Source organism: Salvelinus fontinalis, chromosome 12, assembly GCF_029448725.1.
Source record: "Salvelinus fontinalis isolate EN_2023a chromosome 12, ASM2944872v1, whole genome shotgun sequence".
NCBI lineage: Eukaryota > Metazoa > Chordata > Actinopteri > Salmoniformes > Salmonidae > Salvelinus > Salvelinus fontinalis.
Window position 1 is genome coordinate 22,775,709 of NC_074676.1, and position 13,173 is coordinate 22,788,881.

Here is a 13,173-nt window from a genome sequence, read left to right on the forward strand (position 1 = left end):
GACTAGCCACAATAACCAGACATGTACACGCAATATGCCAACTGAGGCCAGTTAGAAGCTATGGAGATAGCCCCCAGTTGGATGTGTCACTATCATGTTTTATGAACTCCTAGGCTTCTACTTACAATCAATCTTTCGCAGAGAGCTCACAGTAACTCTAACAGATTAATAAAGGCACACCACAATAACAGTCAATACTCAGAGAGAGAGAGAGAGAGAGAGAGAGAGAGAGAGAGAGAGAGAGAGAGAGAGAGAGAGAGAGAGAGAGAGAGAGAGAGAGAGAGAGAGAGAGAGAGAGAGAGAGAGAGAGAGAGAGAGAGAGGGAGAGAAAAAAGCAGTCCAGAAGCAGTAGCAAGCATTGTGAAAGTATCTCACCCTCTCCCTGGTAGGAGGTAGACCTTGACAAAGGGGTCAGAGTATCTGTTGGGGTCTCTCTGAGCCAGGTTCCTGGCCTGGAGCACATGCACTATCAGGTTCCCCAGGTTCCTGTCATAGCTGATTTGGAGCTGGAGGAGACAGAGCGGACAGAGAGAGACATGCAGTATGTTCAACTAGGTTCTACAGGCACGTAGACCAGTGTTTCTCAACACTGGACAACCTGATTCTGACTAATCATCAAACTCTTGACAGGTGGATCAATCAAGTGGAGGAATTGAGGAATATAAGGCCCACTCCACAGACTCCAGACTGGGGGGAGTCAGTAGCAAACAGAGTAGATGTGAGACTGGGGTTTGCCAAGGGGGTACCAAGAACCGGTCAAATTGTACCACAAATAGCATTGCAAATTGGCTTAAACTTAGATGCATTGTATTGAACAACTGTTTATTTGTAACTGCCCTAATTTATTTAAATAAATCTATTTGAATATTAACATTGGGAAAATATTCACGTTAGATACAAGTTTAGTGGCAACCCCCTACAAGGAATATATATCTTTTTTAAAGCTGATTTAGGTCTACTCTATTTCTACACAATTTAAAAGCTCTAAAATTATATTTGGAGAACATCAAAAAAAGAAGCAAAATTGACTTCAGCCGTTCTCACCTTGGCTGCTGGAGCTTCATTTCACCTTAGTCGATAAAGGATAAACACATCCCATACAGCAATTACACCTGGATCAGACCGACAGCGTCACTGCGTTTCGATACACCAGAAGTACATTCATTTCCAATGGAATGCTGCGTTTAGATACACCAGAAGTACATTCATTTCCAACGGAACGCTGCGTTTGCCTTGCAGCATTACATTGCAGAGGCAGTTGCAGTGCGTTCTGTGTGAATGTGGAATGTTGAACTTTTGTTGCACACATATCCACTAAAATGTTGGATTACATAATAAAAAAAGTTTGACTGCAGAATTTATTACGCTGTATTGATGCTATGAGGCTGTCGGCCTGATAGCTGGTACACACTAGCTAAATACAGGGATTAAAAATTCTAGTTGAGTTTCCTGTCAACTCAACCAGCAGTTCCTTAGCCACCTTCCTGCTCTGCTTTCCACATATCAATTGAGAGAGATTGCACTATTCAGTGTTCCCTCACTGTAGCTATGCTCTCCATAATCCTAAAGCCAGCCAGCCAATCACAGCCTTTGCGCCCACTCCAAGGTATCCGCATGGTCCTAAAGCCAGGTAAAATGAATTGCCTGAACGAAATCATTGTCTTTTCTCTCCAATCTGAGCCATATTGACAGCTCTCTGATCCAATAGGTGACAGTGAGAATAGGGGGGCACTAAGGGTGAGCAATCATATTTGAGGTGTGGCTGGTGCCACCACATGCCCCCCCTCTGGTGCCGCCCCTGAGCAGGCCTACCTGTATTTCTCCTGTTATAGGGTGAGGCTGAGGCTTTAGCACCTGCACATCCGCTGTCGACTGAAAAACAAACACAAACATCGATTATACACCGATACCAGTCTCACTGATACATGTTCACACACTCTACATTAACACACACACACACACACACACACACACACACACACACACACACACACACACACACACACACACACACACACACACACACACACACACACACACACACACACACACACACACACACACACACACACACACACACTAGCATACACACTGCCATGAGAAGCCCTGCTTGTAGTGTGGCCTCTGGTCTGCCTGAAAAGTTCAGTTACAGTGTCCATCATACTATGGTTTTAATTAGCAGTAGGTTGCCTAGAGCCCCTGTGTAGGATAGTTATGGTCAGATGACATATCAAGGACCTGTCCTTGTCCTGGAGATGCTGAGTAGCGCTTTCTGAATGGACTCTATAAGACCCAGTCGAAAACTTACTAGAAGAGGATTAACAAACTGGAAAAAATCATTCTGTACAGTCAGAGAAGGTTAATTCAGTTAATTGAGATGCAGTATATTACATAATCTACCTACCATAGAAAGTAGTTAATACAATGTGTATTTACACACTCACACTCACACCCATGCATGCATCTCTCTCTCTCTCTCTATCTCCCTATGTCACACCCTGATCTGTTTCACCTGCCCTTGTGATTGTCTCCACCCCCCACTAGGTGTCGCCCATCTTCCCCGTTATCCCCTGTGTATTTATACCTGTGTTCTCTGTTTGTCCGTTGCCAGTTTGTCTTGTTTGTCAAGTCAACCAGCGTTTTTGTTCTCAGCTCCTGCTTTTCCCAGTCTCTCTTTTTCTCGCCCTCCTGGTTTTGACCGTTGCCTGTCCTGACACTGAGCCAGCCTGCCTGACCACTCTGCCTACCCCTGAGCCTGCCTGCTGACTGGTACCGTTGCCCCACCTCTCTGGTTTACTGACCCCTGCCTGCCTTGACCTGTCTATTGCCTGCCCCTGTTGGAATATTAAACCATTGTTAATTCGACGTGTCCGCATATGGGTCTTAGCTTGATTCCTGATACCCTACACACATATACCATGCATGTTTCTCTATAATTAGCTAGTCATGTTTCTGTGATCCACAATGCAGCCACAGCAGTTGACCTTGACCTCTACCACACAAACGCACGTACACATGCACAGCATTTGTGAATTATTAATTATGAACTCACCAGCCATTAGGCTGAAATAACATACTCTACAGGGAGCTACGGGCTCTCAATATCATAATGTACTACTATGAAGGCAGTACCTTGGCGCTGTGGCGTTGTTTCTTGTTGATGGCTGGGGAGGCAGGCTGACCAGGGCTGGGGACGGCACTAGAGCTGGCCGATGCATTGCCTGAGTGTAACAGAGCTGAGCGGTCAAGGGCAGAGAGGACCCCTACTCCTCCTGGCCCCCCCACCCCCATTCCTACCCCCATCCCAGGGGCCTGCTGTTGGGAAACCTTCTGCAGCTCTGCAGCCAGCTGCTTTGGGTCCACTCCTGGAGAACACTGCCTGTCACCTACACACACATAGACGCACACACAGTAACATTCACAATGAAGCATTGTAAAGTTACATAAACAGTATGATACATTATAACAACAAAGTGCAAAAGTCATGATGAAGCATTATAACAATCTAGCGGTGTACCAGGTTTCAGCTGGTCATGGTTCTCCAGGGCCTGGGGGCGCTCAGGGTCAGACAGCATGTTCAGGTCACTGAGAGAGACAGACAGGAAGGTCAAATGTTGTTCTCATCTAAATTAAGTGGGGGTAAGAGGAGAGAGGGATGAGAAAGGATAGAGAGCGATGAGGAGTAAGATATTTGACTCACAGTCTCACACAGAGCTCAGTCTCTGCAGACGGCTGACCCATAATGCACTGCACCTCCTCGTAAGTCTTCCCCATCAGAGGAACCCCGTTCAACTCCAACACCTGCATTCCTACAGAGAGAGACAGAGAGCGAGAGAGCACTTTGACGCCAGTAAGATAACGTAACAACACTTAACCCTTCATAATATCACGCTTATCTCTGTTTGGTATATGTATGTTTATGACACATGATTCAAACTGCTATGGCACCACAGATCGATTCTCGATCCTGCAGTTAGGGTCTTGAAACAAGCTCAGACTACAGACACCTTGGTCTCAATGCATCTCAGAACACAAAACACAACCCAAACAAGTTTAGCTCAGGGAGAAATGTCTTACTCCTTCTCAAGAGTAGGCTCTACGTCTTTTAAAAACACCACTGCCTTTCATTTCATTGACTAGAACAGCGGTTCCCAACGTTTTTTGTTTACTGTACCGACTACTGAATTTGGCTCAGCCCGGAGTACCTAATAAGTACCCCCATAGTGCATTTTTACCAGTAAATGTATGTTCTCGTGGGTCTTCTTAAGTACCCCCTGTGGATAGGCCAAGTACCCCCAGGGGGCCCTAGTACCCCTGGTTGGGAACCACTAGACTAGAGTATATCTTTTTCAGGTTCTGGTTCACACAGCAGACAAGACTCAGAGAGCATGACAGAGTATATGGCAGTAAGAGCTGTATGATGGATATTGAAAGGGAGAAAGTGCACAGTAAACTCAAACCCATGCCAGCATCGGTGCTGTGGCTGCACTTACACAAATGAAACCTCGTCTTCAGATAAGACTTTTGCTTACGAAGTAACTCGCCAGCTGCTGTGACAACAAAAGATGTTATTAACATATCTCTCTCTCTCTGTATGTTAGAGAGTCAAGGCCACAGCAACATTTAGGATACGCTCTCTCTCTCTCTCTCCGTCTCTCATTCCCCACTCCTCATCTCTCCCTCTCTTTCTATATTTATCTCTGTCTCTCTCTATCTCTCCTCTCTCTCATCACCCCCCCTCTCTCATTCTCTCTCTCTTTGCACCTGAGGGTACAAGTGTTCAGTTCCATGGTCTCTTTCAACTAAAGTCTAAACACAGAATTTGCATGAAGGTAATTGAGTCCTCTGAAGAGAGTCAGACAAACGCACACCATAAGACCACAACAACACAATGGTCCTATGACTGCTTCCATTCTTAGGAGGGTTACTGTGTAATAGGGTGGCTGGTTGCCTAGTGGTTAGAGTGTTGGAACATCAACCGAAAGGTTGCTGCTTCGAATACTCGAGCCGACAAGGTGAAAATCTGTGCCCTTGAGCAAGACATTTAACCCTCATTTGCTCCAGGGGTGCCGGACTACAAGGCTGAGCCTGTAAAACAACACATTTCACTGCACCTATCTGATGTATGTGACAATAAAACATATATACAGTGATCCCTCGCCACTTCGCGGTTCACTTATCGCGGATTCGCTATTTCGCGGATTTTCATAATGCATTTTTTTTTTTTTTTGGTGCATTGTGCTCTGCATTCTGATTCGCTAAAAAGCTGAGGAATGGGACCCTTTGATGAGCCGTTCATTACAGTTCTCCAACGTAATCGATGGTGGCATGTCGGTGTACAAGGATCTTTTTGCAAAGAAGAAAAAAGAGCGACAACAGCTGCCTATCACTATGTTCTTCTCCCGAACAAACACACCTGCACCGCGGGCTTCAGAAGAAGAGAACACTGCAGAGCGCAGTCAGGATGCAGCGGCCCAGTCTGAAGAGCAGTGAAACGGCCTACACGTGAGTCACTGTATTTGTATACATGTAATAGTTGCTAATTGTAAAAAAAAAAAAAAGTTTTCTATTTCGCGGATTTCACTTATCGCGGGTCATTTTCGGAACGTAACCCCCGCGATAAACGAGGGATTACTGTATACAGTACCAGTCAAAAGTTTGGACACACCTACTCATTCCAGTTATTATTTATTTTTTAAACTATTTTTCTACATTGTAGAAAAATAGTGAAGACATCAACATTATGAAAAAACACATATAGGATAATGTAGTAAGCAAATCAAAATATATTTTATATTTGAGATTCTTCAAAGTAGCCACCCTTTGCCTTGATGACAGCTTCAAATCAAATCACATCAAAGTTTATTTGTCACGTGCGCCGAATACAACAGGTGTAGACGTTACAGTGAAATGTTTACTTACAGGCTCTAACCAATAGTGCAAAAAGGTATTAGGTGAACAATAGGTAAGTAAAGAAATAAAATCAACAGTAAAAAGACAGTGAAAAACAGTAGCGAGGCTATATACAGTAGCGAGGCTATAAAAATAGCGAGGCTACATACAGACACCGGTTAGTCAAGCTGATTGAGGTAATATGTACATGTAGATATGGTTAAAGTGACTATGAATGAACAGAGGGTAGCAGTAGCGTAAAAGAGTGGTTGGCGGGTGGTGGGTGGTGGGACACAATGTAGATAGTCCGGGCAGCCAATGTGCGGGAGCACTGGTTGGTCGGGCCAATTGAGGTAGTATGTACATGAATGTATAGTTAAAGTGACTATGCATATATGATGAACAGAGAGTAGCAGCAGCGTAAAAGACGGGTTGGGGGGGCACACAATGCAAATAGTCTGGGTAGCCAATTGATTACCTGTTCAGGAGTCTTATGGCTTGGGGGTAAAAACTGTTGAGAAGCCTTTTTGTCCTAGACTTGGCACTCCGGTACCACTTGCCATGCGGTAATAGAGAGAACAGTCTATGACTGGGGTGGCTGGGGTCTTTTACAATTTTTAGGGCCTTCCTCTGACACTGCCTGGTGTAGAGGTCCTGGATGGCAGGCAGCTTAGCCCCAGTGATGTACTAGGCCGTACGCACTACCCTCTGTAGTGCCTTGTGGTCGGAGGCCGAACAATTGGCGTACAAGGCATTGATGCAACCAGTCAGGTTGCTCTCGATGTTGCAGCTGTAGAACATTTTGAGGATCTCATCACCCATGCCAAATTTTTTTAGTTTCCTGAGGTGGAATAGGCTTTGTCGTGCCCTCTTCACGACTGTCTTGGTGTGTTTGGACCATTGTAGTTTGTTGGTGATGTGGACACCAAAGAACTTGAAGCTCTCAACCTAGTCCACTACAGCCCCGTCGATGAGAATAGGGACGTGCTCGGTCCTCCTTTTCCTGTAGTCCACAATCATCTCCTTAGTCTTGGTTACTTTGAGGGATAGGTTGTTATTCTGCCACCACCCGGCCAGGTCTCTGACCTCCTCCCTATAGGCTGTCTTGTCGTTGTCGGTGATCAGGCCTACCACTGTTGTGCCGTCTGCAAACTTAATGATGGTGTTGGAGTCGTGCCTGGCCACGCAGTCATGGGTGAACAGGGAGTACAGGAGGGGATTGAGCACGCACCCCTGGGGGGGCTCCAGTGTTGAGGATCAGCGTGGCAGATGTGTTGCTACCTACCCTCACCACCTGGGGGGGGCACGTCAGGAAGTCCAGGATCCAGTTGCAGAGGGAGGTGTTTAGTCCCAGGATCCTTAGCTTAGTGATGAGCTTTGAGGGTACTATGGGTTTGAACGCTGAGCTGTAGTCAATGAATAGCATTCTCACATAAGTGTTCCTTTTGTCCAGGTGGGAAAGGGCAGTATGGAGTGCAATAGAGATTGCATCACCTGTGGATCTGTTTGGGCGGTATGCAAATTGGAGTGGGTCTAGGGTTTTTGGGATAATGGTGTTGATGTGAGCCATTACCAGCCTTTCAAAGCACTTCATGGGTACGGACGTGAGTGCTACGGGTCTGTAGTCATTTAGGAAGGTTGCCTTTGTGTTCTTGGGCACAGGTACTATGGTGGTCTGCTTGAAACCTGTTGGTATTACAGACTCAATCAGGGACATGTTGAAAATATCAGTGAAGACACCTGCCAGTTGGTCAGCACATGCCCGGAGCACACATCCTGGTAATCCATCTGGCCCCGCAGCCTTGTGTATGGTGACCTGTTTAAAGGTCTTACTCACGTCGGCTACGGAGAGCGTGATCACACAGCCGTCCGGAACAGCTGATGCTCTCATGCATGTAATAGTCCCGCACCTTGAAAGCGGCAGCTGTACCCATTAGCTCAGTGCGAATGTTGCCTGTAATCCATGGCTTCTGGTTGAGGTATGTACGTACAGTCACTGTGGGAACGACGTCCTCGATGCACTTATTGATAAAGCCAGTGACTGATGTGATGTACTCCTCAGTGCCATCGGAAGAATCCCGGAACATGTTCCAGTCTGTGTTAGCAAAACAGTCTTAAAAACGGTTACGGCTAGACGTTCCGCTAGCGGAACCCCTCGCCAACATCCGGTGAAATGGCAGAGCGCCAAATTCAAATTAAATTACAATAAATATTAAACCTTCATGAAATCACACAAGCAATGCACCAAATTAAAGCTACACTTGTTGTTAATCCAGCCAACGTGTCAGATTTCAAAAAGGCTTTACGGCGAAAGCAAACCATGCTATTATGTGAGGATAGCACCCCATCAAACAAACACAGACAATCATATTTCAACCCGCCAGGCGCGACACGAAACTCAGAAATAAAGATATAATTCATGCCTTACCTTTGACGAGCTTTTTCTGTTGGCACTCCAATATGTCCCATAAACATCACAAATGCTCCTTTTGTTCGATTTATTCCGTCGTTATATATCCAAAATGTCAATTTATTTGGCATGTTTGATCCAGAAAAGCACCGGTTCCAACTCGCGCAACATGACTAGAAAATATCTCATAAATTACCTGTAATCTTTGTCCAAACATTTCAAACAACTTTCCAAATACAACTTTAGGTATTTTTTTACATAAAGAATTGATCAAATTTAAGACAGGATAAACTGTGTTCAATACCGAAGGAAAACAAAGTGGAGAGTGGTTTCAGGCCACACGCCTCTAACAAACAGTACACTTCACTCGACCCTCGTTCTGAACAGGGCTACTTCTTCATTACACAAAAGAAAAACATCAACCAATTTCTAAAGACTGTTGACATCCAGAGGAAGTGATAGGAACTGCAAGCAAGTGCCTTAGAAATCCAGATCCCCATAGAAAACCCATTGAAAAGAGAGTGACCCCTCCAAAAAAATTCCTGAATGGTTTGTCCTCTGGGTTTTGCCTGCCAAATACGTTTTGTTAAACTCACAGACATCATTCAAACAGTTTTAGAAACTGCAGAGTGTTTTCTATCCAAATCCACTAATAATATGCATATCCTAGCTTCTGGGCCTGAGTAGCAGGCAGTTTACTTTGGGCACGCTTTTCATCTGGACGTGAAAAATCTGCACCCTAGCCCGAAGAGGTTTTAACAGACTCTTGGCATTCTATCAACCAGCTTCATGAGGAATGGTTTTCCAACAGTCCTGAAGGAGTTCCCACATATGCTGAGCACTTGTTGGCTGCTTTTCCTTCACTCTGTGGTCCAACTCATCCCAAACCATCTCAATTGGGTTGAGGTCAGGTGATTGTAGAGGCCAGGTTATCTGATGTAGCATTCCATCACTCTCCTTCTTGGTCAAATAGCCCTTGCACAGCCTGGAGGTGTATTTTGGGTCATTGTCCTGTTGAAAAACAAATAATAGTCCCACTAAGCGCAAACCAGATGGGATGGCATATCACTGTGGTAGCCATGCTGGTTAAGTGTGACTTCAATTCTAAATAAATCCTGACAGTGTCACCAGCAAAACAACCCCACACCAATACACCTCCTCGTCCATACATGCGGAGTTCATCCGTTCACCTACTCTGTGTCTCACAAAGATGGCGGTTGGAACCGGAAATCTAAAATTTGGACTCATCAGACCAAAGGACAGTTTTCCACGGGACTAATGTCCATTGCTCGTGTTTCTTGTCCCAAGCAAGTCTCTTCTTATTTGTATTTGTATCCTTTAGTAGTGGTTTCTTTGCAGCAACTCAACCATGAATTCGGCCTGATTCACGCAGTCTCCTCTGAACAGTTGATGCTGAGATGTGTCTGTTACTTAAAATCTGTGAAGCATTTCTTTGGGCTGCAAGAACTTATCCTCTGCAGAAGAGGTAAGTCTGGGTCTTCCTTTCCTGTGGCGGCCCTCATGAGAGCCAGTTTCATCATAGCGCTTCATGGTTTTTGTGACTGCACTTGAAAAAAACTTTCAAAGTTCTTGAAATGTTCCGCATTGACTGACCTTCATCTCTTTAAGTAATGATGGACTGTCATTTCTCTTTGCCTATTTGAGCTGCTCTTGCCATAATATGGACATGGTCTTTTACCAAATAGGGCTGTCTTCTGTATACGACACCTACCTTGTAACAACACAACTGATTGGCTCAAACGTATTAAGAAGGAAAGACACAAATTCCACAAATTAACTTTTAACAAGGCACACCTGTTAATTGAAATGCATTCCACCTCATGAAGCTGGTTGAGAGAATGCCAAGAGTGTGCAAAGCAGTCATGAATTCAAAGGGTGGCTACTTTGAAGAATCTAAAATCTAAAATATATTTTGATTTGTTTAACACTTTTTTGGTTACTACATGATTCCATATGTGTTATTTCATAATTTTGATGTCTTCACTATTATTCTACAATGTAGAAAATAGTAAAAATAAAGAAAATAAAGAATGAGTAGGTGTGTCCAAACTTTTGACTGGTACTGTATATGTTAGAGAAACACAAACACCTAAAAATTCTGTCAAAATTGCAATACACTGAGATACTTACTCTAGCTACATAATCATTTCCACAATCTGTATAAAGCTTAATATAATTATAAACTGCAGGGGATTTTAGGGAGATGCCATATGCCGAGAGAGAAAGTGTATGTGTGTATTTGTCCTTCAAACTCCTCTCTCAGGAAAGTCAAGGCTGTCCCATATCGCAAGTGTCACCGCCAGGGTGTGACGTCACAGCGTCTGAACTGAGTAGGACAGCAAGAGGGAGTAGATGAACACTATCTCATCCCCAGAAACATCCCTAACTGCAGAGTGGATTACGCTATAGAACTATAAAGAACCAGGCTTTCCTTCTGGTTTAACCCAAGAGGGCTGGATGCAGAGACACGTCCCACATGTGACAGTAAATCCCTGAAATATAGCAGTAGGAGAAAGCTAATGTCCTACACATTGTTCAGGATGTCTGGTAATTACAGTGGTGTGTTCTGAAGTCTCTTCTACTTTGTTTTCTGCCTGTAGCCTGTACTAATCTATGTGCTTCAGAAAGGAGGGTTTTACAGTAATATGATGAACGGAAGCAGAAAGAGGGGGGGGATGCTAAATACTGTGTGTGTGTGTGTGTGTGTGTTTCAGTGTGTGTATGCGTGTGTGTGTGTGTACAGGACTCTGAACAGCTTCTACCCCCAAGTCATTAGAATGCTAAATAGTTAGTTAAATAGTTAACCAAATAGCTTCCTGGACTATCTGTATTGACCCTTTTTTGACTCATCACATACGCTGCTGCTTCTGTTGATTATCATTCACTTTATTCCTAGTTATATGTACATAGTGTAGCTACCTCAATTACCTCGTACCCATGCACATCGACTCGGTACTGGTACCCCGTGTATATAGCCAAGTTATCGTTACTAATTGTGTATTTTCATTATTACGTGTTTTACTTTTCTATTCTTTTTGTATTTTCTTTCTCTCTACATTATTGGGAATGGCCCGTAAGTAAGCATTTCACTGTTAGTCTACACTTGTTGTTTACGAAGCATGTGACAAATGCAATTTGATTTGGTGTGTGTGTCAGTGTTTGTGTGAACATGTATGTTTGTCAGAGAGAGAAAGAGAGACAGAGAGAGAGAGAGAGAGAGAGAGAGAGAGAGAGAGAGAGAGAGAGAGAGAGAGAGACAGAAACAGAGATAGATTAGAGAGAGGGAGACAGAGAGAGAAACAGAGATAGATTGAGAGAGAGGGAGACAGAGAGAGAAAGGGATAGAGATAAAGGGAGAGAGTGTGAATGACTGTGTGTGTGCTAAATACAGCATAATGGCTAGTCTTTGTGGCATTGCAAAGGGGCAGAGTGCAAAGAGACAGAACTTTTTTTCTGATGTCTCAGAGAATGAGACATGACAGACACACACACGAACACAAACATACTGTACACACACAAACACCCTCTCATCTCTCTATGGTGCTCAGAGAGCTTGGCAAAGACATTCACAGTGAGCTGACAGTGGCCTGAAATGATTAATATAATAATAGATTTCTGCTTAAACCAGTAGCTAATCTGCTCTGAGCTGAAATCTGACATTGAGAAGTCTATCTCGTCCAGAACACGTATGAAATAATCAATATACCTCATCCAGCTTAACACAGACAAATTGAAATGCATACAACATGCGCTTATGAGTTAAGATATTGCTGTATAAGAATGTTAATCATAGTTTTTTTTCCAAATGTCACTTTCATTTTCTTTCCGCACAGATTAAAATCCCACTATAATGACGATCCCATCGGCTATAGCCCACAGTATTTTCTCAACCTTAAATCAGACTGTGTCCCTGTATGAACAGAGATGACTAATCTCTTGTTCTCTCCTCCTTCTCTTGCTCCATTTATACCTTACACAAGTACATGTGCACAAACACTTACCTTCCACCACTTTCCCTGTCTGTTCGGCCACTCCTCCGGGTGTAACCTTGGCGATGTAGGCTCCTATCTCACCATGACAACCAGGAATCTCCTTTCCTCCCACCACACGGATCCCCAGGCCATTCCCTGCAGGGAACACACATATGTGCACAACCGTTCAAAAGTTTGGGGTCACTTAGAAATGTCCTTGTTTTTGAAAGAAAAGCACATTTTTTGTCCATTGAAATAACATCAAATTGATCAGAAATACAGTGTAAACACTGTTAACGGTGTAAATTAATATTGTAGCTGGAAACAGCAGATATTTAATGGAATATCTACATAGGTGTACAGAGGCCCATTATCAGCAACCATCACTCCTGTGTTCCAGTGACACGTTGTGATAGCTAATCCAAGTGTATCATATTAAAAGGCTAATTGATCATCAAAAAACACTTTTGCAATTATGTTAGCACAACTGAAAACTGTTGAGAATGTTTACTGTGTTCTGCTCTACCTGAGACACTGGTGTCCTTGGGGTCCCTCTGTAGTTTGAGCCGGGTGTGAGGGAACACATAGGGAATCAGCTTAATCTGGGGGAGGCACACAATGCATGGAGTATTTGTATTTTTTTTGCCAAGGCAGCAGCTACTCTTCCTGGGGTCCAAACACATTAAGGCACTTACATTACATGCGAAGCAAAAGATAAAACAGTACATCATATAACATTATTACACCGCTACACATCCACAATACAAGATGTATAATACCACCATTCAACAATATTACAATGTACGTGTGTGTAGAGTGCCTATGCTAGTGCTTGTGTGCGTATGTGTGTCTGTACCTGTGTGTTTGTCTCTTCACAGC

At 43.9% G+C, this 13,173-nt stretch overlaps 1 protein-coding gene across 7 annotated transcripts in view; it reads right to left on the minus strand.

Moving 5' to 3' along the window:
- LOC129867001 (protein piccolo-like) overlaps positions 1-13,173 on the minus strand; it is a 102,113-nt gene that overhangs the window by 18,937 nt on the left and 70,003 nt on the right. For all 7 annotated transcript variants that reach the window (XM_055940086.1, XM_055940084.1, XM_055940083.1 and 4 more), the window contains 7 exons: positions 12,821-12,896; positions 12,325-12,450; positions 3,701-3,809; positions 3,518-3,585; positions 3,133-3,386; positions 1,813-1,872; positions 376-506 (listed from right to left, as the gene is read on the minus strand). In XM_055940086.1, the coding sequence (XP_055796061.1) occupies positions 376-506; positions 1,813-1,872; positions 3,133-3,386; positions 3,518-3,585; positions 3,701-3,809; positions 12,325-12,450; positions 12,821-12,896 (824 nt within the window). The remainder of the gene's footprint in view (positions 1-375; positions 507-1,812; positions 1,873-3,132; positions 3,387-3,517; positions 3,586-3,700; positions 3,810-12,324; positions 12,451-12,820; positions 12,897-13,173) is intronic.